General features: G+C 40.1%; 1 protein-coding gene across 1 annotated transcript in view; it reads left to right on the forward strand.

The window, feature by feature from the left end:
• The window catches only part of ADGRG4 (adhesion G protein-coupled receptor G4), a gene marked incomplete at both ends in the record, with an annotated part of 118422 nt that overhangs the window by 47840 nt on the left and 45388 nt on the right, over positions 1-25194 (forward strand). The window contains 9 exon segments of the mRNA XM_082609337.1: positions 4125-4341; positions 5841-6003; positions 12051-12156; positions 12159-12184; positions 17407-17461; positions 17464-17525; positions 18422-18467; positions 20642-20745; positions 22814-22935. Of these exon segments, the coding sequence (XP_082465463.1) occupies positions 4125-4341; positions 5841-6003; positions 12051-12156; positions 12159-12184; positions 17407-17461; positions 17464-17525; positions 18422-18467; positions 20642-20745; positions 22814-22935 (901 nt within the window).

Consider the following 25194-nt stretch of genomic DNA (forward strand, 5'->3'; position numbering starts at 1 on the left):
AAGTCACTTTATTTAAAAAAATCTGCAGAGAAACAGAACAGTTAGAGGGTGGCTGTAAGGTATATAACTGAAAAATAAACTATCAAATTTATTAGCTTTGGAGGAATCCTTCTCTTCTTGTAAGGTAGGAGCTTAATGAAAAATGAGTAGAGTTAAGGAAAGAAAAATGCATTCATGTTGAAACAATTTTTCTTTAGCTTTTGATCTTGCTGACAAGTATGAGATATCTTGGTTGGAGAAAACTCATCAGTTCCCCACTTAAATCCTCAATTCACATAACTCCTTAATTTCACAGTTAGAAAAAGTACACTTATTTCAAAGTTCTCTAGATATGGAGGATGCATCACACTCTGAAGTTGGCTAGAACTTTTCACAAAACTGTCTTCTGTCTGTGTTCATCCCACCATCAGGGCAGGAGAGTGTGTGATTGAGAGAGAACAGTGTAACTCACAGGATGTTAGGGAGAAGGCCTGCAAAGTATAGCTGTTCCAACCCCCAACACCATGGAGAAGAGAAACAAAGGCACAGACACTGTAGTAGGAAGTGATATTGAAGAACACTAGCTTTGGAATCAAGCAGGCCTGAATTAAACTCTGGGTTAGAACCTCTGTGTCTTAATTTCTTAATCTGTATAAAGGGGATAATATTATTACCCACCACACAGGGTTATTGTGATGAGCAGATTTAAAAAATGTACATGTAATGCCCTGCTATGGTATCTCGTCTCCAAAGCAGCCTCCATCAATTCATTCCCTCCTTGTCAACCGGGAGTTGAATCAAGGCTAGCCTGTGACTGCTTAGCCCAATAGAATTGGGCAGTAGTGATACTATGCCAGTTATGGGACTAACTTTTAAGAAGACTGGAAGCTTCCACTTCCTTTCTCTTCGTATGCTCTCATTTGGAATTCTTCCTCTCAGAAACCAGACACCATGCTATAAGTAGTCCAAGCAGTTGTGTGCTGGAAAACGTTTAACAGCCAGCTCTATGGAAAAAAAGGTAATAATTTGTAGTATATGCTGATTTCCTTGGTGTAATACTCCTCCCAAGGCTGAATACAAAACTACAACATGTAGCACTGAACATAAAGTTGGTAAGAGATGCACGGATACAGTAGATATAAACAGTCACAAGAACATAGATTATTAAAATGTAGTAAAATATTTAGGAAGTGATGAGTTCTGAGTACCACCATTATTTTTAATATAATTTATTTAATTATAAGTTTATATAATTTAACTTTTAATAATGGCTCACAAAATTCCTGAAAGTGTAAGAGTTGGTTCTCAAGTGTTGATACAAGCTGGCTCCAGTACACCATAACCTGGATCCAGTGTACCACTGAGCCTAAGCCAGTGAGAGAGGCCATGTGTAGGGAGGAGCCTCAACTGACTCAAGGGACCCCCAAACGATAACAACCTTAACAGACCAGTCCATGGTGGCATCAACTGTGAGCCATGTGAAGGAGCCATCTTGGACTCCAGCCCAGCCTAGCCTTCAGATGACTCCAGTCCCAGCTGCCATCTGACTGTGCCTGCATGAGAGACTCCAAATGAGAAGTGCTCAGCTGAGGTTAGCGACACAAAGAACCATGAGAGATAACAATAAATTGTTGTCTTAAGTAATTAAGTTTTGGGGTTTTTTGTTATGCAGTGGTAGATAACTAGAAGACTGGCCTATGGAAATTGCTCAATAAATAACAGATGTCATTGTTTTTTTTAATTTTTTTGGCTTCACAAGCATGTGGGATCTTAGTTCCTGGACCAGAGATCGAACCCGTGCCTCCTGCAGTGGAAGTGCAGAGTCTTAACCACTGGAGTGCCAGGAAAGTCCCAGATGTTATTGTTTTGATTGTTGTAATTACTGGCAGATTAATTTTAACTGTTTCAAGCAATGGAGATTATTTATTCTACAGCTAATAAGGGAGGATTCCTTTTGTTGCTTTTGCTTGGGGACTTAGAATTTTTACACGATGAGTGTGATTTGTCCTGGATTTTACTTAAAAACCATACAACTCCTGATGAAAAGTCCGTAATTACTTTCCACAATATAGTTAGTCTTCCACTGGCCTGTTATTTACTTTCATTCTGCCATAGCAGGGACTGCATGAAGTGAAGTCACATCACTGAAGCCCAAAGAATAATGACCCAGGTAGGCAGCTCTGGTTATCCCATTTACAACAAAGCTTGAACAACTTAATAAGAGCAGTAGAAAGATCTGTGAATGAGCATGCTCTATTTTTCTTCCATCCCTAGTCTTATTGTTTCCTCAGTTTCTTTAACTGACCAGAAGATAGATGTAACAGGGACAAATTATTAATTTTGAAGTAATTTCAACTTATTCAGTCTTCTCCCTTCCTTCCATCTCAGAGAGAACTCTGCTACCTAAGTTCCTATGTAAGCCACTGTTGGCCAGATTGGGGTTATGATTAAGGAGGGAAAATTGAGAGGATCTCAGTTAAGATTGCTTAATTTACATTGACAAGGACAGATAGTTATTTGTAAGGATGAGGGGGAATAAAGCAAGAAATGAGAGGGAAAGGGGAGAAAGAAAAAAATAGCCTGTGTGGGCTATGTTGGGGATAAAGTTGTGGAAGGCTTGGGGTAGGAGAGAGAGATTTGGGGAGATGCTGCCAACTGTGGAGGACATTGAAAGAGAGGGAGAAACAGAGAAAGAGTTGGTTATTTGTAATGTAACTTGGGTTAAGTGTGTTATGAGTGTAATCTCTCTGAAATTTTTCTCAATAGAATGTATTTTTCAATTATTTTCCATTATATATTAAAAATTTTTAAATTTATTTTATTTTATTTATTTTTGGCTGTGTTGGGTCTTTGTTGCTGTATGCGGGCTTTCTCTAGTTGTGGTGAATGGGGGCTACTCTTCATTGCGATGTGTGGGCTTCTCATTGTGGTGGCTTCTCTTGTTGTGGAGCACGGGCTCTAGGCACGTGAACTTCAGTAGTTGTGGCACACGGGCTCAGTCGTTGTGGCACACGGGCTTAGTTGCTCTGCAGCATGTGGGATCTTCCCGGATCAGGGCTTGAAGCCATGTCCCCTGCATTGGCAGGCAGATTCTTAACCACTGTGCCACCAGGGAAGCCCTTCCATTATATTTTGATTACTGGACTTGAATGTGAGTGTTTTAAGCTAGGAGGGCACCACAAGGGAGCCCAGCTTTATATAGGTTATATCGAACTAAAATCTAATTTTGCCTAGTTTTGTATTTCTTTAATGAAGCTCTTTAACAGTGGGTGATGATCCAAACAAAAAACTATTTTAAAAAAGCATTTATGAGATATAAAGACATTTGAACACTGAATATTCGATGATGTTGAATATTATTGTTAACTTTTGAAAGAAATAATACTGGTATTGTGGTTTTGACAAACAAGGGTCCTTTGGTTTAGAGATGCATACTGAAGTATTCATGGATGAAATGATATGATGTCTGGGTGGTGCTTTAAAATAATCTGGGGTTGAGGGAAGGTAGGTGGGATTGTAGATAAAATAAGATTAGCTCTTCCTTGACCCTTGTCAATGAAGCTAGGTGATTCATGAGGTACATGGGGATTCTTTATACTATGATTTCTACTTTTGTGCATATTTAAAAATTTCCATAATAAAAGCGAAGAAAAAAGTGGATGAGTTAATATCTATTGTTCTCACTCTCTAGAAAGATCTAAGTTGCTTTTTATTGTTATGTGGTCCATATTTGCTTTTGTTCTGTGTGTTGCTGGTTTTTGACAGAAAAACATAATCACCATCCTTGATTATGAAAACACAGACTGAGTGTGATATTTGAGTACAGGTGGGATCTACTTAACTCAATCCAATACTCAAAAGTCAACTTAATTAGACTCTAATTGCAAGATAATCTTTAGTGACAAGAAAGGTTTCCCTGGGGGAGTATTTAAAAAAGGATTTAATGAATAAAAATTTGACTTATGTGCTACTTTCTGGGACTCCATCGATTGTAGAAATTAAGGTCCAGCATTTCCTTTTGTGAATTTTGTTAACTTGGTATATATTTCCCTTTCACTGCCTTTACTTTTTAAAGGGAAAGAAGCAGAACAGCATGGCCCCAAACTAGGTAATTCAGGTCTTACGTTTCAATTTTCTTTCCCCAGAGAATGCGAATAATGTTGCAGAGCACATTTTAAATTTAATCAATGAATCAACTCTTCTGGATGAAGAAGAAACAAAGATTATTGTTTTGAAAGTGTCCAATATTTCACAATGTGATGAGATAAGTATGAAGCTAACCCAGACTATATTACAAATAATTAATTCTGCTTTGGGAAAGCAAAACAATTCAGCATCTGATTTGCAGGAAGTAAGCAATGAGTAAGTACTAATACTTTGGTAAAATAAGTTATTTCAAAATATTTAAAATATATAGTATTAATTCCTTTGCATACAGTCATCACCAATTTTAAAGGTTAGGTAGCTATGCATTGAAAGCTCAGTTGGTACAATACAATGGGGTCATCCTCCTGGAATCCCAATTGTGAAAGAATGCAGTCAAATTCTAACTGAATCTTAATGATAGCAACTTTCCAAATAAATAGTTACCCCAAACCAAACATCCAATCTATTTCCCCAGTCCTGGTGCTCCCCCAATGTTCCCCATTTCTATAAAATGCATCCACCCAATGCTCAAGCAAAAACTTGAGAAGGACACTAGTTACCTCCCTGTACCTCACAGCCAATCAATAACCAAGTGTTGTACGAGGCACTGTACATGATTTTTTTTAATCCCTTAAATATTCCTGGAATCCATCTACTTCTCTCCATCGCCACCACAACCACCCTATTCCTAGCTCCATTTCTCTTAGCTGACCTTCTACAATAACCTCTTAACTGGTCTCACAGCCTCTGCTCTTGCCTCTCTATGGTCTATCTTCTACAGTCTCCAGAATGATATTTTATTGCATATATCAGATCATGTCATTCTCTTGCTTTTAAAACCACTCAGTGACTTTCTGCTACATATAGACTAAAATCCAAATTTCTTGGCCTATGAAGCCCTGCAAGATCTGGCTTTACATATATCAATTTCATTTAAACTTTAAAACAATCTTTTGAGGGCTTCCCTGGCGGCGCAGTGGTTGAGAGACCACCTGCCGATTCAGGGGACACGGGTTCATGTCCCGGTCTCAGAAGATCCCACATGCTGCAGAGCAGCTGGGCCCGTGAGCCATGGCCACTGGGCCTGCGCATCCAGAGCCTGTGCTCCGCAACGGAAGAGACCACAACAGTGAGAGGCCAGTGTACCACAAAACAAAAACAAAAACAAAAACAAAACCAATCTTTTGAGATGGGAGCTCATATTATTTACTTTGCAGGTGAGGAGACTGAAGCTTGATGAGGTCATTTGATTTGCCCACACAGTTATAAATTAGAGGAGCTAAGCTTTAGAGTTCAGCTGCTCTGACTCCAAAGTGTGTGCTCTTATCTACTAATTTCTTTCTCTTTTTTTTTGCCTTTAACAAACCCCTTTATTTTATTTTTTTTTATTGGGGTATAGTTGTTTTATGAGACACAGATGTAGAGAACAAATGTATGGACACCAAGGAGGGAAAGGGGGCGGTGGGATGAATTGGTAGATTGGGATTGATATATGTACACTAATATGTATAAAATAGATAACTAATGAGAATCTACTGTATAGCACAGGGAACTCCACTTCGCTGTACATTAGAAACTATCTACTAATTTCTAAGCAATACAAAGATAGTGATTAAAACTCAAAGAAAAGTCTTACATTGAGGAAATCTTGGAAGGAGGATGGGTTTTACATTAAAGAGTTAGGAATGCTCTTTTCTATCTGTCTGTCCTTGCAGAATTCTGATGATAATTGAGTGTGCTGGTCATAAGATGGAGTTTCGTGGGAGGACAGCAAATCTGACGGTGGTCAAGCTGGCTTTGGCTGTCCTGCGGGTGGACCACACATTTGAAGGCATGACCTTCAGCATTCACTCCTACAAAGAAAGCACAGACCCTGAGGTGGGTGCAGCTCAGGGTATTGAGAGCCAATCAACCAAGCAGTGCTCCAAGTCTTCATTCATTTGCTCCTTGGAAGGAGACGGGGTACATTTTATAACCTTCAGGGAATCTTATAAAATACAAATATCCCAGGGGAGATTCATATATAACCCTTAGTAGGCCAACACCTTGGTTGGAATGGTGTCCATGAGCTGTATTGTGATACTACCTTTGGCCCTGTGGCCCCAAATCATCTCAAATGTCAGTTTATCATTAGCTTCCATTTATGGAGCACTTAGTATTTGTTGGGCATTGTGCTACTATTTTATCTGTACAGATAAGGAAACAGAGAAGTTAAATAACTTGCCCAAAGACACACAGCCTAATGGCTGAGCCAGGAGTCAAATTTATGTCTGTCTGGCTTTAAAGTCTGGGCCCTTTCCCTTACTCCATACTACCTCAGCCTTTGGCCACCAACCCATGTTCAGAACAATTTGGGAGAGCAACATTTTTAAATTTATAGTTAAAAAATTATAAAACTTACATACAGGGAAATGCATAAATTTGAAGTATACATTCTCTGATTTTTGACAAGTATGTACATCTGTGTAACTCAAACCCCTATCAAGATATAGAACATTACTATCAGCCCTGAAAGTCCCCTTGTGCCCATTCCCAGTCAATCCCTGCAACTGCTACTTCCATTGCCAACCACAGTTCGATATTTTTTTAACCATAGTTTTGCCTGTTCTAGAACTTTATATAAATGAATCATATAATATGTACTGTCTTGTATAAGGCTTCTTCCAGGTACTATAATGGGATTTTTTTTTTGAGATTCATTCTTTTGTTTCCATAGTTTATTCTTTTTATTGCCGAATAATATTGCATTGGATGGATATACCACAGATTGTTTGGATTGTTACTAGTTTGGGGCTATTATGTTTAGGGCTGCATTGAAGATTCATGTAAAAGTCTTTGGACATATGTTTTCATATATCTTGAGTAAATACCTAGAAATGGAATTGCTGGCTCATAAGATGTGTGTTTAAATTTGTAAGAACCTACCATACCATTTTCTAAAGTGGTTAATGATGTGGAGTGATTTTTCATTTTTGTATTGGCCTTTTGTATATCTTCTTTGGTGAAGTATCTGTTAAGATCTTTTGCCCATTTTTCAATTGGGTTGTTTGTCTTCTTATTGAGTTGTAAGTACATTTTGCAAGTTCTGGATACAAGTCAGATATACGTTTTGAAAATATTTTCTCTGTGGCTTACCTCTTCATTTCTTCAGTGCTGTCTTTTGATGATCATAAGTTTTAATTTCGATGAGGTATAATTTATCAGAATTTTTCTTTTATGAATAACAATATATGACTTGTCTAAGAAATTTTTGCCTACCAGCAGGTCAGGGAGATATTCTCCTATACTTCCCTTTAAAAGATTTATGGTTTTTGTTTTTATGTTTAGGACTATAATCCTAATTAATCAAATTTAATTTTGTGTATGGTGTGGTGTATGGTTTGGAGTTAGTTTTGTCCCATATAGATATCCAGTTATTCTAGCATCATTTATTGAAGACTTTTCTGTCCCCATTGGCTTGCTTTGGCACCTTTGACAAAATATCAAATACTCATGTAAATGTAAGTTTACTTCTGAGCTTTTCTATTAGGTTCCATTAATTTTTTTGTATTGGGTTGGCCAAAATGTTCATTTGTTCTTTTCCGTAAGATGGCTCTAGTAGCACCTAATTGCCTTTAACTTCATTCGAGACAATTTTGTTAGATTGTATTGTGACAGCTGTCATATCGGCATGCATTAAAAAAAAACAAATCAAAATTGGTGAAATTTTGTGAAGCCAGTTTTAAAAATAAATTTATTTATTTATTATTTATTTTTGGCTGTGTTGGGTCTTCCTTGCTGCACACAGGCTTTCTCTAGTTGCGGACAGCAGGGACTAATCTTTGTTGCGGTGTGCGGGCCTCTCATTGCAGTGGCTTCTCTTGTTGCGGAGAATGGGCTCTAGGCGCTCGGGCTTCAGTAGTTGTGGCACATGGGCTCAGTAGTTGTGGCTTGCAGCCTCTAGAGTGTAGGCTCAGTAGTTGTGGTGCACAGGCTTAGTTGCTCCACAGCATGTGGGATCTTCGCGGACCATGGCTTGAACCCGTGTCCCCTGCATTGGCAAGCAGATTCTTAACCACTGTGCCACCAGGGAAGTCCCTGTGAAGCCATTTTAATATTGAAGATGGAAGAAAAAAAGCAACATTTTAAGCATATTATGCTTTATCATTTCAAGAAAGGTAAAAATGCAACTGAACTGCACAAAAAAGATCTGTGCAGGGTATGGAGAAGGTGCTGTGACTGAACGTGTCAAAAGTGGTTTGTGAAGTTTTGCGTTGGAGATTTCTCACTGGATGATGCTCCACAGTCAGGTAGACAAGTTGAAGTTGATAGCGATCAAATCGAGACATTAACTGAGAACAATCAATGCTATACCATGCAGGAGATAGCCGACATACTCAAAATATCCAAATCAAGTGTTGAAAATCATTTGCACCAGCTTGGTTATGTGAATCACTTTGATGTTTGGGTTCCACATAAGTTAAGCGAAAAAAACCTTGACCGCATTTCCGCATGTGATTCTTTACTGAAATGTAATGAAAACGTTCCGTTTTTAAAACAAATTGTGCTGGGCAATGAAAAGTGGATACTGTACAGTAATGTGGAATGGAAGAGATCGTGGGGCAAGTGACATGAACCACCACCAACCACACCAAAGGCCGGTCTTCATCCAAAGAAGGTGATGGTGTGCATATGGTGGGATTGGAAGGGAGTCCTCTATTATCAGCTCCTTCTGGAAAACCAAACGATTAATTCCAGCAAGTACTGCTCCCAATTAGACCAACTGAAAGCAGCACTTGACAAAAAGCATCCGGAATTAGTCAACAGAAAACACAATCTTCCATCAGGATAACACAAGACCGCATGTTTCTTTGATGACCAGGCAAAAACTGTTACGGCTTGGCTGGGAAGTTCTGATTCATCTGCCATATTCACCAGACATTGCCCCTTCGGATTTCCATTTATTTTGGTCTTTACAAAATTCTCTTAATCGAAAAAATCTCAGTTCCCTGGAAGACTGTAAAAGGCACCTGGAACAGGACTTTGCTGAAAAAGAAAGTTTTGGGAAGATGGAATTATGAAGTTGCCTGGAAAATGTCAGGAGGCAGTGGAACAAAACAGTGAATATGTTGTTCAATAAAGTTCTTGGTGGAAATGAAAAATGTGTCTTTTATTTCTACTTTAAAACCGAAGGAACCTTTTGGCCAACCCAATAGATTCTTATGCCATTATCACACTATCTTTATTCCTGTAGTCTTGAAGTCAGGTAGTGTGATTCCTTCAACTTTGTTCTTTCTCAAGATTGCTGTGGTTATTCCAGGCCTTTTGCATGTCCATGTGAATTTTCAAATGTGCTTATCAATTTGTACAAAAACTTGCCGAGATTTACTGGGATTGAGTTGAAGCTATTGATCAATTTTTGGAGAATTGATTTCTTAGTAATAGTGAGTCTTGTAACATTTATCCAGGAACATTTATTCAGGTTTATTTTAATTTCTCTCAGCAATGTTTTGTAGTTTTAAGTGGAGAAGTATTGCATGTCTTCTGTTAAATTTATTCTGAATATTTTATGGGTTTTGATGCTGCTGCAGATGGAGTTGTTTTTAAATTTACTTTTCTAATTATTTGCTGCAAGTATTTGAAAATAAAATTGATATGTTGTATCTCTATCTATCACCTATCCCTATCTATCTATCTATCTATCCATCTATCTATCTATCTATCTGGCATCTATCTATCCATCTATCATCTATCTGAATTTTGTATCCTATGAATTAGTTAAACTCACCTATTAGTAGTAGTAGTTGTTTAAAAGATCCCTTAGGCCTTTCTGTGAAATGCCATCTGACAATGGAGACAGTTTAGTGTCTTCCTTATTGATTTTTACTCCTTTTATTCCTCTTTTTGACCTTATTTTGATTTTAGTACTTGCAATAAAATGTTGAATAAAAGTAGTTAAAGTGGACGTCCTTGTCTTGTTCTTGATATCAGGAGAAAAGTGTTCACTATTTTGCCATTACTGTAATATTAGCCATGGTTTTGTTTTGTTTTGTTTTTTAGATGCCCTTTATTTGATTGAGGAAGTTACCTTCTGTTCTTAGTTTGCTGAAAAATTTTATTGTGAATGGTTGTTGAATTTTGTTAAATGCTTTTTCTGTATCTCTTGAAATAATCATTTGACGTTTCTCCTTTATCTTCTAATATGGTGAATTACATTAATTTTAGTATCTTAACCCAATCTTGTATTCCTGGAAGAAACCCTACTGGTCATGATGTATTATCATTTTTATATATTGGGATTTTCAACTTGCTAATGTTTTAAGTATTTTTGCAATTATATTCATGAAGGATGTTGCTCTGAATTTTTTTTTTCTAATTTCTTTATCAGGCTTTAGATTGGGGTTTTGTCTACTTTATAAAACCCTTTCAGAAAGAGTTTGTGTAACATTGGTGTTATTTCTTCATTAAACGCTTGATAGGGTTCACTAGGAAACTCTCTGGTTCTGGAATTTCTTTATGGGAAGTATTTTGATATCAAATCCAATTTATTTAACGGACATGGAGCCATTCCGATGTTCTATTCATCTTGTGGTCTGTTTTGGTTAGTTACGTTTTTCTAAGAATTTATTTCAGTTAGCTTATAAAGTTTATTGGCAAAAGTTGTTCATAACATTCCCGAATTTCTTTTTTTTTAACATCTTTATTGGAGTATAATTGCTTTACAATGGTGTGTTAGTTTCTGCTTTATAACAAAGTGAATCAGCTATACGTATACATATATCCCTATATCTCCTCCCTCTTGTGTCTCCCTCCCACCCTCCCTATCCCACCCCTCTAGGTGGTCACAAAGCACCGAGCTGATCTCCCTGTGCTATGTGGCTGCTTCCCACTAGCTATCTATTTTACATTTGGTACATATGTCCATGCCACTCTCTCACTTTGTCCCAGCTTACCCTTCCCCCTCCCCAAGTCCTCAAGTCCATTCTCTACGTCTGAGTCTTTATTCCTGTCCTGCACCTAGGTTTTTCAGAACCTTTTTTTTTTTGATTCCATATATATGTGTTAGCATACAGTATTTGTTTTTCTCTTTCTGACTTACTTCACTCTGTATGACAGACTCTAGGTCCATCCACCTCACCACAAATAACTCAATTTCGTTTCTTTTTATGGCTGAGTAATATTCCATTGTATATATGTGCCACATCTTCTTTATCCATTCATCTGTCGATGGACACTTAGGTTGGGAAGCACAGAGTGTTAACCACTAGATCACCAGGGAAGTCCCCTGCCCCACTTTTTAAGAAAAGCATTGCTCAATAAACTGTGAGACAAGTGCCTAATGACATTTTTTTAAATTAATTAGTTTATTTATTTTGGCTGCTCCGGGTCTTAGTTGCGGCATGCAGGATTTCCCCAACCAGGGATTGAACCCAGGTCCCCTGCATTGGGAGTGTGAAGTCTTACCTACTGGACCACCAGGGAAGTCACCCTAATGTTATTGCGTTGGGTTCTTTTCTGTTATTTTTTTCCCCACTCTCAGAACTGTATGGGAGAAAGTAGCCTGCTTTTGAAGACTGGACTTTATTTCTGAGAATAATGACAAATCACCTTATTTGTCATTCCTCTTTCCACCTCTGTGAATACCCAGGTGGAAGCAGATCAAAGAGAGAGAAGCAAGGATAGGTTGAGAAAGGAAAAGGTGTGTGTGTGTGTGTATGTGGGTGTGTCTGGATCTGGGTCTGTGTGCCCCCGGGTCACATCCTGGCCTATGATCTGAGTGTACGTGTGTGTGTAAAAAGTGTCACGTAGCTGGTGGAGCTAGTTCCCACCCTTCAGCCCTCCATGTGATCCTCTGGGGCTGAGACTGGGGGTAGGGTGAGAGGTGGGCAAGATTTCAAGCTGATGGGTGATGACTCCAGTTTTCATTTCCTGGCTTTTCTTGGCAGATTTCCCTAGATGAAGTCCCTCTGGGGAGGGTTTTGGCCTCCATATACTTACCTAAATCACTGAGGGAGAGAATTCTTCTTAGCAACTTACACACCATCTTGTTTAATATTTTGGCCAAAGTTCACTCTTTAAGGTAAGTTCTTGCCTCTGGTGACTGTCATGAACTGACATATGGTGACTCACTGTAATTATGAACTCTTGCTATTTTCATGATGTTCTGTGTATTTTCGAATATGCTGTCTGATTTTTTCCACAAGACTCCCAACACAACCCCTGGCTCTCAACATGAATCAATGTCTACTTTAATGATGTTCCCCAGTTTTTCATTTTCACAACTTATCAGCTTTGGAAGGGACCTTAAGGATTATCTGGTAACCAAACGGAGGCCTCAAGATGTTTCAAAACCAGAAAAGAACAGCAAGTTCTCCTGATGAAATGCCATTTCGGCTTGTCAGTGCTTCCCTCCTAAATCTCCCCTGGCTCTGCAAAGCCAACATGCCCGTCTCTTGGGCCAATTTATTTGAAGCTGAGTTGTATCCAGCAGGACACTTGACTACAGACATTGTTGCTCTTTCCTACCACCTCCACAGAACCTTCTCTAAGGGCTACAGTCCTCACCCATATTAAAACAGAGAGGCAGTACGATGTGGAGGTTAATGGCACAGACCCTGGGGCCTGAAGCTGAATTTAAAGCTGGCTATGCCATTGTCTACCCGTGTGAACTTGTGGGCAAGTTTCTCGACCCCCAGTGCCTTTGTTTCCTCCTATGTAAATCAGGGGAACAGTAATACCTCACTGGGCTGTTGAAGGATTAAAGGAGTTAATACATATAAAATGCTAGAATATTGCCTGGCACATAATTAACACCATATAAGTGTTTGCATTGATTTTATTATTTGCCTGTCTTGGGTCTCTGCCTAACAAAAAGCTCATTTCTTCAGCCTGCTCTGTCCCATCTTGGTGTTGAGAAGATAGCAGAGCTTGCACGACGTTTTCTTTTTTTTTAATTAATTTATTTAATTTATTTATTTTTGGCTGCATTGGGTCTATGTTGCTGTGTGCGGGCTTTCTCTAGTTGTGGCGAGCAGGGGCTACTCTTCATTGTGCGCAGGCTTCTCATTGCGGTGGCTTCTCTTGCTGTGGAGCACACGTTCTAGGAGTGTGGGCTTCAGTAGTTGTGGCTCACGGGCTCAGGAGTTGTGGCGCACGGACTTAGTTGCTCCGCAGCATGTGGGATCTTCCCAGACCAGGGCTCAAACCCATGTCCCCTGCATTGGCAGGCGGATTCTTTTTTTTTTTTTTTTTGATTTTTTTTAACATCTTTATTGGAGTATAATTGCTTTACAGTGGTGTGTTAGTTTCTGCTTTATAACAAAGTGAATCAGTTATACATATACATATGTTCCCATATCTCTTCCCTCTTGCATCTCACTCCCTCCCACCCTCCCTATCCCACCCCTCTAGGTGGTCACAAAGCACCAAGCTGATCACCCTGTGCTATGCGGCTGCTTCCCACTAGCTAGCTATTTTACGTTTGGTAGTGTATATATGTCCATGCCACTCTCTCACTTTGTCCCAGCTTACCCTCCCCCCTCCTTATATCCTCAAGTCCATTCTCTAGTAGGTCTGTGTCTTTATTCCCATCTTACCCATAGGTTCTTCATGACCTTTTTTTTTCCCCCTTAGATTCCATATATATGTGTTAGCATACGGTATTTGTTTTTCTCTTTCTGACTTACTTCACTCTGTATGACAGACTCGGCAGGTGGATTCTTAGCCACTGCGCCAACAGGGAAGCCCCTGCATGACGCTGTTGATGATCGCTATTAATTGTTGTTATTTACACTTAATATCTCATCTACTTCTCACAAGATACCAAGACTCAAAGAGTGCTGTGATCTGAATGTTTGTGTCCCCTCAAAATTCTTGTGTTGAAATCCTAACCCCTAAGGTGATGGTATTAGCAAGTGGGTCGTTTGGGCGGTGATTAGGTCATGAGGCTGGGGCCCTCATGAATGGGAATTATGCCCTTATAAAAGAGGCCCCAGAGAGCACCCTCACCTTTTCCACCATGTGAGGACACAACAAGAAGGTGCCATCTATCAACCAGAAAGCAAGCCTTCACTAGAACCCAACCATGCAGGCATCTTGATCTTGGACTTTCAGCCTCCAGAACTGTGAGAAATAAATTTCTGTTGTTTATAAGCCACTTAATCTGGACTTTGTTATAACAGCCCTAACAGACTAAGACAAAGAAGTTAAGTAGTTTTGTCCAAGGTCACACAGCTAGGAAGTGGCATAGCTAGGAATCAAACCCACGATGTCTGACTCCAAAGTTCAAGTATTTAAGAGGTTCATACGTTAATACCTGGGTGTGTTTGCATTTTCTAAGGATGCTATCCAAAGAAATGAATTTCTAATGGTCAAATTTTCACAGAGTTATTTTGGGGGAGGTTGTACTGAGCCAGCTTAAACATACCACATACCAACTCAAATATAACACATTATCTCTAGATATGTCTGTATGATGCTCAGTTCTCCTGGAATTCTGTAACTGTTCCCCCTCTATCTAAATTCTATTTGTTCCTGTGGGCTTAGCTCAAATTCCACCCAGGAAGTTTGCCTGGAGTTCATGAGTCCCTGCTCTCGTCCTCAGCCCCCTGCTTGTATTCTTGTCTTACACCTCTGCCTAGCTTCTAGATTGGTATCCCCAAGGAGGTTGTGGCATACGTCATGGCTCAGGTATGTTTTATTTTCATGGCACCTAGCACAAGGCTAGGTACCCAACAGGTTTTCAGTAGCTATATATTTATTAGACCTTTTTTTAAATGGAAATAATAGGTTGGACGCAGGACAGGCCAGTTAATGAACAAATAATTTTAATAAAAATTAAGAATGTGGTTCATAGCACTCAGACCCTTTTGGTAAGCTTGTAATTTCTCTGTATCATCTCAGATGCCATTATTTTAGTCTTAGTTTCTCTCCTTTCTTCAAAGAGCTGTGCTTGTTTTGTAGAATAAAAGATAAACCTGTTTTGCATAGATTTCACACCTAATAAGTCATTTTTATTCACTAACACCTTCCACTGAAAGAGATTAAAGATCTTTGCCAAAATTAGCCTTCAGACGTCATAGTGCTAGATGAAGGAGGATTAGAAGTAGCCTACCACCAATTTCAGAACCGGAAGGGTCCTTGTAATTCATCATGTCCCATTTCCTCATTTTACCAATGAGGATATTGAGACCCAGAGAGGGGAAGGGACCTGCTGGAGGTGACACAATTTATTCATTTATTCACCCAGTTATTTATTCAGTTAGGAAATATTTATTAAATTCCTACTATGTGTCTTGTGTGGTTGCTGGATGGGGGGGTGGTTCTTGCATGGACAGAGGTGACCTGAGGCTGGGACCTGGGCCACTGTTTTGGGGGAGTAAGCACTTACAAGAGATGCCACCATTTAACTACATCCCATCCCCACCCCCAAGTTCTGAGTCTCACAGCCCTGCTTTCACACTGCTTCTTCTAACATCTTTTAATCAAAATCTTAACTGTCATTACAACATACTACCTTAAAGATCGTTGATAAGACACCACTCCTGGAAAACACGTGCCTCCTCTTCCACCCCTCCACTAGCGGGCAGTCCTCAGGGAGAGGGACAAAGCACGAGGCAAGTGCAATATGCCACAGGGGCTCTGGAAGCATGGGGATGGCACCTACCCCTGTGTGGGAGCTCAGGAAAGGCCAACTGTAGGAGAGGCATCAGCTGAGACCCAAGGTTGAGTACCAGCTAGAAGATGAAAAAGGGTGAGGACAAGGAGGGAGGAGTGTTTCAGGCAGAGGACACTGCTTCTGTAAAGGTTCAGAAATGAAATAGGTACAACTGGAGCCTAGAGCCAGAAGGTGGAAGAGTGAGCAATGGTTTACTTCCTTTCCCTGCACAGCCGCCATTTTGTAAGTCAAGGAAATAAAGCCAGAGATCAGGTTAATTCAGTCCTGGGTCACAGTGTGTTTCTCCAACTTTGGCCTTTTCACTACAGAAAACTACATCTCTTAGACTAAGTTGGGAGGGTTGTTAGATACCGTTTGGTCCACCTTCCTTCATGTCACCAATGTCCCAGAAAAGGGAAGGGACTATTGAGAAAAAAGAGGGCCTGGGCTAGGACTTGGTCTTTTGACTGTCGGCCAGGGCCCTTTCCACTGTATCTTGCTGCAGACCCTCCTCTACATCAGACCAGCCCAGAGGAATGCCTCTGGGAAGGGAGCACTGAACTATCAGGCTGGCTTTGGATGAACAGAGCTGGTCAGGAACAGGAAGTGAGTAGCTTCCTAGGGGAGCCCAAGGCTGGGCTTGGCTGCAGTTTCTCATTTCTCAGTGGCTGCACGACTCAGAAATTTGAGGGCTTGGCATCTTCTAAAAGTGGCCCAGCGGGCTCCTCAAGGGACATCTGGTCTCCACTCCTCTAGGCTTTCTTGGCAAGTGCTCAGAGGTTTTGCTTCCTCTCCCTCCTGTCCTGCACCTGCCCCATCGCTCCTCTCTTCAGGTGTGCCCCAGAAATAGCACCCTCCCAGCTGCCTTGGCCTGTGCCACTTTGGCCCTGTTAATTAGCAAGTGCTGCATCTCAATGGCTACATTCTATTTTGTTTCCTTTATATCAATGTTTATGAAACATCCCTGCCATATCATTCACCAACTATGTGACTTTATTCAAGTTTTTGAGCCTCCCCAAGCCTCAGTTTATCTGAAAAATGCCTATGTTGTTCCAGTGAAGGTTGAAGATAGTGCATGTGGAAAACACTCAACAAAGTAGCTGGCTCACCGTGGGTACAAGATAAAATCCCTGCTGTGTGCTAGGCCGTGCGGGGGACACCAGGACACACAATGCCTATGCTCAGAGTTCGTGGTGTCCTAGGGAGAAGACTTGTTCCAAGCTGAATGGTGGGTTTATGTTCCTTGTAAGGAGGGACTCCCTCAAAGTAAGTAAGGACAGGTGAGGGTTAGAACTCAGATAAGCTGTGCAATGTCAAGGTCCAGAGAGTTATCTAGTAGGCAATACTTTCATTTTGTTGCTAGTGCAGTACTGAGTAGCAGGTGTAAAACCAAAGCTTGTTGGATAGCTATTTGGATATATGGCTGGGTTAATGAAATGGTCTTCTGGGTATAATTTAGACCTGATGTGAAGACAGGAGATGAGCTAAATTACCTCTAAAGCTTCCATCTTAGCTTGTGACTTTATTTTCCACATTTCTGTACCCAATGCTGTGTAGTACTTCAAAATTTTAGACTGGTGATTAACATGCCAGAAATTAGAAATGTAGGACCTGAACTCCTCTTCCTTAATATGTTTCATCCGCAGACCAAAAACGTCGCTAAAGCCTTAATCACATATGTTGTGAGTGCCAGCATTTCAGATACATCATTCAAAAATTGGCCGACCCAGTGGTTATTACTCTGCAGAATGTTGAAGGGAACCGGGTAACATATCCATTTTCATCTCAAAATAAAAAAGCCTCAGAACCCCTCCCTAATTCTCCTGTTAAAAATAATTGGCTACTTGGGACTTCCCTGGTGGTCCAGTGGGTAAGACTCCACGCTCCCAATGCAGGGGGCCCAGGTTCGATCCCTGGTCAGGGAACTAGATCCCACATGCCACAACTAAGACCCGGTGCAGCCAAATAAATATTTTTTAAAAAACATTGGCTACTTAACAGATGTGATTCCAAGAATTAATGAAAATTGTCCCATTCCAGGTAGCAGAGGTGTACTGTAATTGGGGCACGAACCCATGTACCCTGCATCGGCAGGCAGACTCTCAACCACTGCGCCACCAGGGAAGCCCCATGAGATCTCTTAATTCTGGCTGGGGCCACAGCTCTCCAAGCACCCCCCATAACCAATTTCTCATTGCCCTCCAATTCCTTGGAGATTGCAAGAGCGTTTCAGGAATGTTCACTAGGCCTAATGATAGGCGGCTCAATCTTGTATCCATAAGGCTTGACCCCAGCTGTGAGCCCCAAATTCAACAGTTCCACAAGAAGCACCACCTCACATCAGACCTCCATTGACCATCTACAGTCTCCTCCTGGACTTTGCACCAGGAGGACGTGGCAAATTCTTATGTTACCAAATGCTTTAAAGGACACATACCAGATCACCATGCAGCAGTAACATACTATTTTCTCACTTGTAAACCCCAAGATTCTTGGGGTTCGTTTTAAAACCAACTCACAAATGGTCCGTGTGTGTGTGTGTGTGTGTGCGCGTGTCTAGTGTTTGAGAAAACATTGAGAAGAAAACGCTTGTGTGTAGTTGTCATTGTATGGTAACGATCACAAGGAAAGGTATTTACCTCTGATTTTTCATTTTTCTAGAATTATGATCAAGTTCACTGTGCCTTTTGGGACTTTGGGAATAACAGTAAGTATTTTTCTTAGCAAGCTTTGGCTTTGGTTCTCAACGAGACTTTGCCCCTGACCATGTTGCCATCTGGCAGTTACATGGGAGCAAGTTGTACTGAAGTTACTGTCTTATCAGACCCTACAGGGAACACTGAATGACCAAGATACAAATATGAGTTTCATATCTAATTAGGGCATGGGAGGTTTTGTAAAACTTTCTTTTTGAGAAGATACTTATTTTGGAGATCAGGAAAAGAAATCACATAACTCAGCAAGCTGGAAGAAAGAAAGTTGCAAGACCCAGTGCAGGGCAGCCTTGAGATGTTTGAAGAAATTTGAGGGATGAAGATCTGGCTCTCTTTATCTGTCTTTCCCATTAGACTTGCCACATTTTTCCTTCTTCTCTTCTACATTGAATCTGTGACCTTGGGTGGTCCATTTACTCTCTAGGGGCTTCAATCTTTTTATCTTTTCACGAAGGGGATAAGACTTTCTAGTTGGTCTCAAAGGGCCCTTCCTGCTTGACTGGGTATGAGTCTTTGGGGACCATAAGAGAAGGGGTCGTGGAAATAATGCCATTTGCAGCAACATGGATGGACCTCGAGGTTGTCACATTGAGTGAAGTAAGACAGAGAAAGGCAAATACCATATGATATCGCTTATATGTGGACTCTAAAAAAATGGTACAAATTAACTTATTTACAAAACAGAAATAGAGTCACAGATGTGAAAAATTGGTTTTTTTACATGGTTACCCGGGGGGAAAGGGGGGAGGGATAAATTGGGAGACTGGGATTGACATATACACACTACTATATATAAAATCGATAACCAACAAGGACCTACTGTATAGCAAAGGGAACTCTACTCAATATTCTGTAATAACCTATATGGGAAAAGAATCTAAAAAAAGTGGTTATATGTATATGTATAACTGATTCACTTTGCTGTACAGCAGAAACTAACACAATGTTGTAAATCAACTACACTCCAATAAAAATTTTTTAAAAAGAGAAGGGGTCGTGGAAGGGGATTGCTGAATGGGTTCCTCTTAAGCTTGTCATTGCCATTGGAATCTCCAGGGATATAGCCAAATCTCAGAGAATTCCCACATGGAAGCAATTGCCCCTGGAATGCCAGGAGTGGCTCTGGGACCAGTCCTTCCACCTGTGGAAGCTCTGCCTGGGACTTTTCCTTTTTTTAGTATCCTCGGAGTTCTGTTGAAAAAAGGGGGAAATTCTCTTCCCATTCGACTCCCTGCCATGTGGAATACTACTGCTTTCCTACAACAGATATAGCGCTGTCCTTTTCTGGTCCCCTCCAAGTCGCCCAGGATAAGATTCCCGTAAAATGATAGGCTTTGTTCCCCACAACCTCAGTAAGTTGATCTGTGTGTTCGTAATGCCTCTTGCTGGGCTCCTCCCAGGTCATCTTTGGCCCCTACCCCTCTGTCCATGGATCCAGAACTTCTGGAATCTATTGTCATTATCCTGGATGGACAAATTTTGACCACACTTAGCTGCCTGCCCTAGGATAACCCCTCTGGTCTAGTACTACTCTGGGGGTTTTACTCTAAACCTGGTCTAGTATGCAAGGTCTACAGGTTCTCGAGGTATGTGGGTTAGTTCTAGAACCCTGAATATGCTTAGGAGTGAGAAACTAGGCAGGTGGCAAATAGACCAGAGGTTTTAATTGGCCCTAAGGAGTTCCAGACCATCATCTGGCTTAAATGCAAAGCACTTGAGACCATTTGAATTCTGGGTTGAGCTGGCCGTTTCAGATGTTTATTCCAGTCCCACCAAGGAGGCCCACGTGTCAGCCTATATTCCATAGCTCATGCCCTTCAAAAAGTTATAGATCTACCTGTTTCCCCTTTGTGCTCCTTGAAAAAACAGTCCTTACTCTGTCATTCCAGCATGGTGGTAGAACTGTTGTTCATCATTAGAGTCTATCCTAATCTGTAGAAGAATGGGAAAAGTGAGAACCAAAGAAGTTATGCCATTTATGAAGTTACCCACAAGTCAATTTTGCCTATTAGACTTAATTTAATTTCAGTGTTCAATTATACGGCTATCCTGCTGTCTTAACAAACGATACTAATTATAGCACACTTTGGAAAGGTACATATAATGAAAAGTTAAACATTTCTGAGAAAAGCAAAATTGCTTTGAAATTCCCTTCTGTCGCTTGCAGATGGGCAAGGTGGATGGAATTCGTCAGGCTGTAAAGTAAAGGAAACAAACCTAAATTACACAGTCTGTCAGTGTGACCATCTCGCCCATTTTGGAGTCTTAATGGTGAGTTGTCTCTCAATCACTCCTTGATAGAATTTTGACAACTTTTATTAGATTACAGACCAGAAATATATGTGTGAACTAAGTTGTGGAAAAGTTCCACGCAAGTGGAAAAACAGCCCCCTACCTTGTTCACTCAAAGTAGAGCAAATTGAAACAAATATTTATTTTTCTCCTTACAAAATTTATGTCTGCTTGTCAAAATACAAACATTACAGAAAAGGTCCCTATAATCCCCCTCCCAAGAGATCACCACCTTTAACACCTTTATGTATATTCTTTATGTATATTCTTATGTATATTCTTTTCCTGTGTGTATATTAATATATGTTTTTGTTTTATAAAAATGGGGTCGAATTATTCATACTGTTTTTACCACTTGCTTTTTACCTAACAATATATATTGGACAGCTTTCAGGCAAATACATATCCATCTACTTAATTTTTTAAAAATACATTTATAGTATTCCATTGTGTGGATTTAACACAATGAATTTAACCAGTCCCCTATAGGTAGGCATTTGAGTTGTTACTGTTTTTCTCCGTTATGAACAATGTTGTAATACACATTTTTATTTGTCTTCTAATATTGGTGCAAGCATTTCTGTAGAATAAATCGATGGAAGTAGAACTGCTTCCAGTTAAAATATTAAATTGTAATAGATACTGTCTAATTGCACTGTAGGGAAGTGCATATATTTTTAGTGCTCGTGGTACTTAACCAAACAAGAGTTATCTGATCAATTTGCATATCCAGGCTTAGAGCCTCAGAGTCATTGTTAACCTTTCTATCTCCTTCGTTTCCTATGGTCCTCCCTAACATCAGGACTTGATGCGTTTTCCTTCAAAATGGCTCTCAAATGTGTTTCCTTCTTCTCTACCCACCCTTGAGTACTTTCTTAGCTCTCCTAAATTACTTTATTGTACATATTAGATACTAGTATCTGAATGTGTTGTGTATGAGTTGTTTCTTCTACTAATGGTAAACTCCTTGAGGGCTGAGAGTCTGTTTTATATTTTTCTTTTTTTTTTTTACCATATCTATTCAACAAATAAGAGGTGCTCCATTGATACTTATTGAACTTTAAGAATTTTGTTTACTCCCCTGCAAATTGGTTAGAACATTATGGCATGAGTCAAAAGACCAGGGCCCACAGTCCAGCTCTGTCACTAACTATCTGTGTGATCTTGGTCAGGTTATTTTACTTGTTTGGACCTTACACTTGTCTTCTGAAATGTGAAAGATTGGAATAGACCAGGGTTTCTTAACCTCAGCACTATTGCTCTTCTGGGCCAAATAATTCTTTGTTGTGGGTGCCGTTTTGTGCATCTAGGATGTTTAGCAGCATTCCTGGCCTCTACCCACTAGATGCCAGTAGCACCCTCTCCAGTTGTGACAACCAAAAATGTCTCCAGACGTAGCCACATGTCCCCGGGCAGGGGAAAAATTGTGTCCAGTTGAGAACTACCAGAGTAGACCAGCACTTCTTAACCTTTTATGAGTCACGAAGCTCCATTACCATCTGATGAAAGCTATGGACTGTCTTCCCAGTACGATGCATACCATTCAAATAATTTTGCATACCATTTCAGGTCTTTTATGGTCCTCAAGTTAAGAAATTACTGGTTTATGTGATCTCTAAGGTCCATTTTGTCTCTTAATTTTATGAAAATTATTTAAGGTCTAAGGGAAAGGAACATTTTTTGATGTTCTGTGCAGTGTTTAGGGACGCTCAGTACAGATAATAATTCACTTTGTATCCCAAATTCACATCTATTAGTTTGGTTATATTTGAAGTGTGGAACATGTTAATGACAATAAAACCAAGGACTAAATGTTCTTCCAGTACTGTTGATGGCTCTCCATGCCCTATACACAGTAAGTTGCACTAGGCACACTCAACCAACAATATACAGTGTTATCATATATCCATGTACATACTCTGGTTTTATAAGAGCTTTAACAGAGATGTTGTACATCCTGGGAACCTCCTGTTAGTGAGCACTGGAAGTGTTTTACCATAAACTTGCCCTGGCAAATGTATAAAATACAACACATTGCATTCCCTAGGATTTATCCAGGTCTGCAGTGGATGCAGTGAATGAACGGATATTAGTGCTTATAACATACATCGGATGTGGAATCTCCTCCATTTTCCTGGGAGTTGCAATAGAGACATACATAGCTTTTCAGTAAGTTGGTAGAGTCTTACTCTAAATTTAATTTGGTTTGATGGATGCTATTGGCATTGTAACCTTGTTGATTTCATGTTAATTTCACAAAAAGTTTCTTATCACAATAGGGAGAGGTCAGATCCATTAGATTATGAAGTGGGCAGGTTAAAAACAAAACAAAACAACCAAGGCTCCTCTGAGAAAGAAAAAAAGATTATAATTAAATTAAAAAAAAGCAAGAGCTGGGATAGGGAGGGTGGGAGGGAGATGCAAGAGGGAGGAGATATGGGGATATATGTATATGTATAGCTGATTTACTTTGTTATAAAGCAGAAACTAACACACCATTGTAAAGCAATTATACTCCAATAAAGACGTTTAAAAAAATTTAATGAATCAGAATTACTCAAATAAATAAATAAGTAAATAAATAAAAAAAACAAGAGGGTTGAGACAAGAGAAGATTTCTCTAACAGGATACAAAAACACTAATCATAAAAGAAAAAGTTGAAAAATCAGACTTCACTAAAATTAAGAACTTCTTTTCATCAAAAGATACCATGAGGGCTTCCCTGGTCACAGAGTCAATGTAGAAGAGAAGAAGGAAAAATGTGGCAAGTCTAATGGGAAAGACAGATAAAGAGAGCCAGATCTTCATCCCTCAAATTTCTTCAAACATCTCAAGGCTGCCCTGCACTGGGTCTTGCAACTTTCTTTCTTCCAGCTTGCTGAGTTATGTGATTTCTTTTCCTGATCTCCAAAATAAGTATCTTCTCAAAAAGAAAGTTTTACAAAACCTCCCATGCCCTAATTAGATATGAAACTCATATTTGTATCTTGGTCATTCAGTGTTCCCTGTAGGGTCTGATAAGACAGTAACTTCAGTACAACTTGCTCCCATGTAACTGCCAGATGGCAACATGGTCAGGGGCAAAGTCTCGTTGAGAACCAAAGCCAAAGCTTGCTAAGAAAAATACTTACTGTTATTCCCAAAGTCCCAAAAGGCACAGTGAACTTGATCATAATTCTAGAAAAATGAAAAATCAGAGGTAAATACCTTTCCTTGTGATCGTTACCATACAATGACAACTACACACAAGCGTTTTCTTCTCAATGTTTTCTCAAACACTAGACACGCACACACACACACACACACACACACACGGACCATTTGTGAGTTGGTTTTAAAACGAACCCCAAGAATCTTGGGGTTTACAAGTGAGAAAATAGTATGTTACTGCTGCATGGTGATCTGGTATGTGTCCTTTAAAGCATTTGGTAACATAAGAATTTGCCACGTCCTCCTGGTGCAAAGTCCAGGAGGAGACTGTAGATGGTCAATGGAGGTCTGATGTGAGGTGGTGCTTCTTGTGGAACTGTTGAATTTGGGGCTCACAGCTGGGGTCAAGCCTTATGGATACAAGATTGAGCCGCCTATCATTAGGCCTAGTGAACATTCCTGAAACACTCTTGCAATCTCCAAGGAATTGGAGGGCAATGAGAAATTGGTTATGGGGGGTGCTTGGAGAGCTGTGGCCCCAGCCAGAATTAAGAGATCTCATGGGGCTTCCCTGGTGGCGCAGTGGTTGAGAGTCTTCCTGTCGATGCAGGGAACACGGGTTCGTGCCCCGGTCCAGGAAGATCCCACATGCCACAGAGCGGCTGGACCCGTGAGCCATGGCTGCTGAGCCTGCATGTCTGGAGCCTGTGCTCCGCAACGGGAGAGGCCACAGCAGTGAGAGGCCCGCGTACCGCAAAAAAAAAAAAAAAAAAGATACCATGAAAATAGTGAAAAGGCAAACCACAGATTGGAGAAGATATTCACAATGCATATATCTGACAAAGGATTTGTATGCAGAATATATAAAAACTACAGAGCAAAAGGCAAAAGAAAGACAATACAGTTAAAAATGGGCAAAAGACTTGAGCAAGCACCTCACAAAAGAAGATATCCATGTCTAGTCCTAACCTCTACCCAAATGGCTAACAAGCATATGACAAGGTTCTCAAAATCATTACTCATCAGAAAAATGCTAATCAAAACCACAATTATACTTTTATGCACCCACCAGAATGGCTAAAGTCAAAAACACTGAAAATAGCAAGGGTCAACAAGGGTATGGAGAACTACAAATGGCACAGACACTTTGGAAAATTCTTTGGCAGTACTTACTAAAGATAAATATCCATCAGCTGTTGACCCAGAAATTTTACTGTTAGATAGAGATGATTGTATATGTCCACGGAAAGATATATACAAGAATATTCACAGCAGCT

The sequence above is a fragment of the Mesoplodon mirus genome (assembly GCF_964341445.2).
Source record: "Mesoplodon mirus genome assembly, chromosome: X".
NCBI classification, from domain to species: domain Eukaryota; kingdom Metazoa; phylum Chordata; class Mammalia; order Artiodactyla; family Ziphiidae; genus Mesoplodon; species Mesoplodon mirus.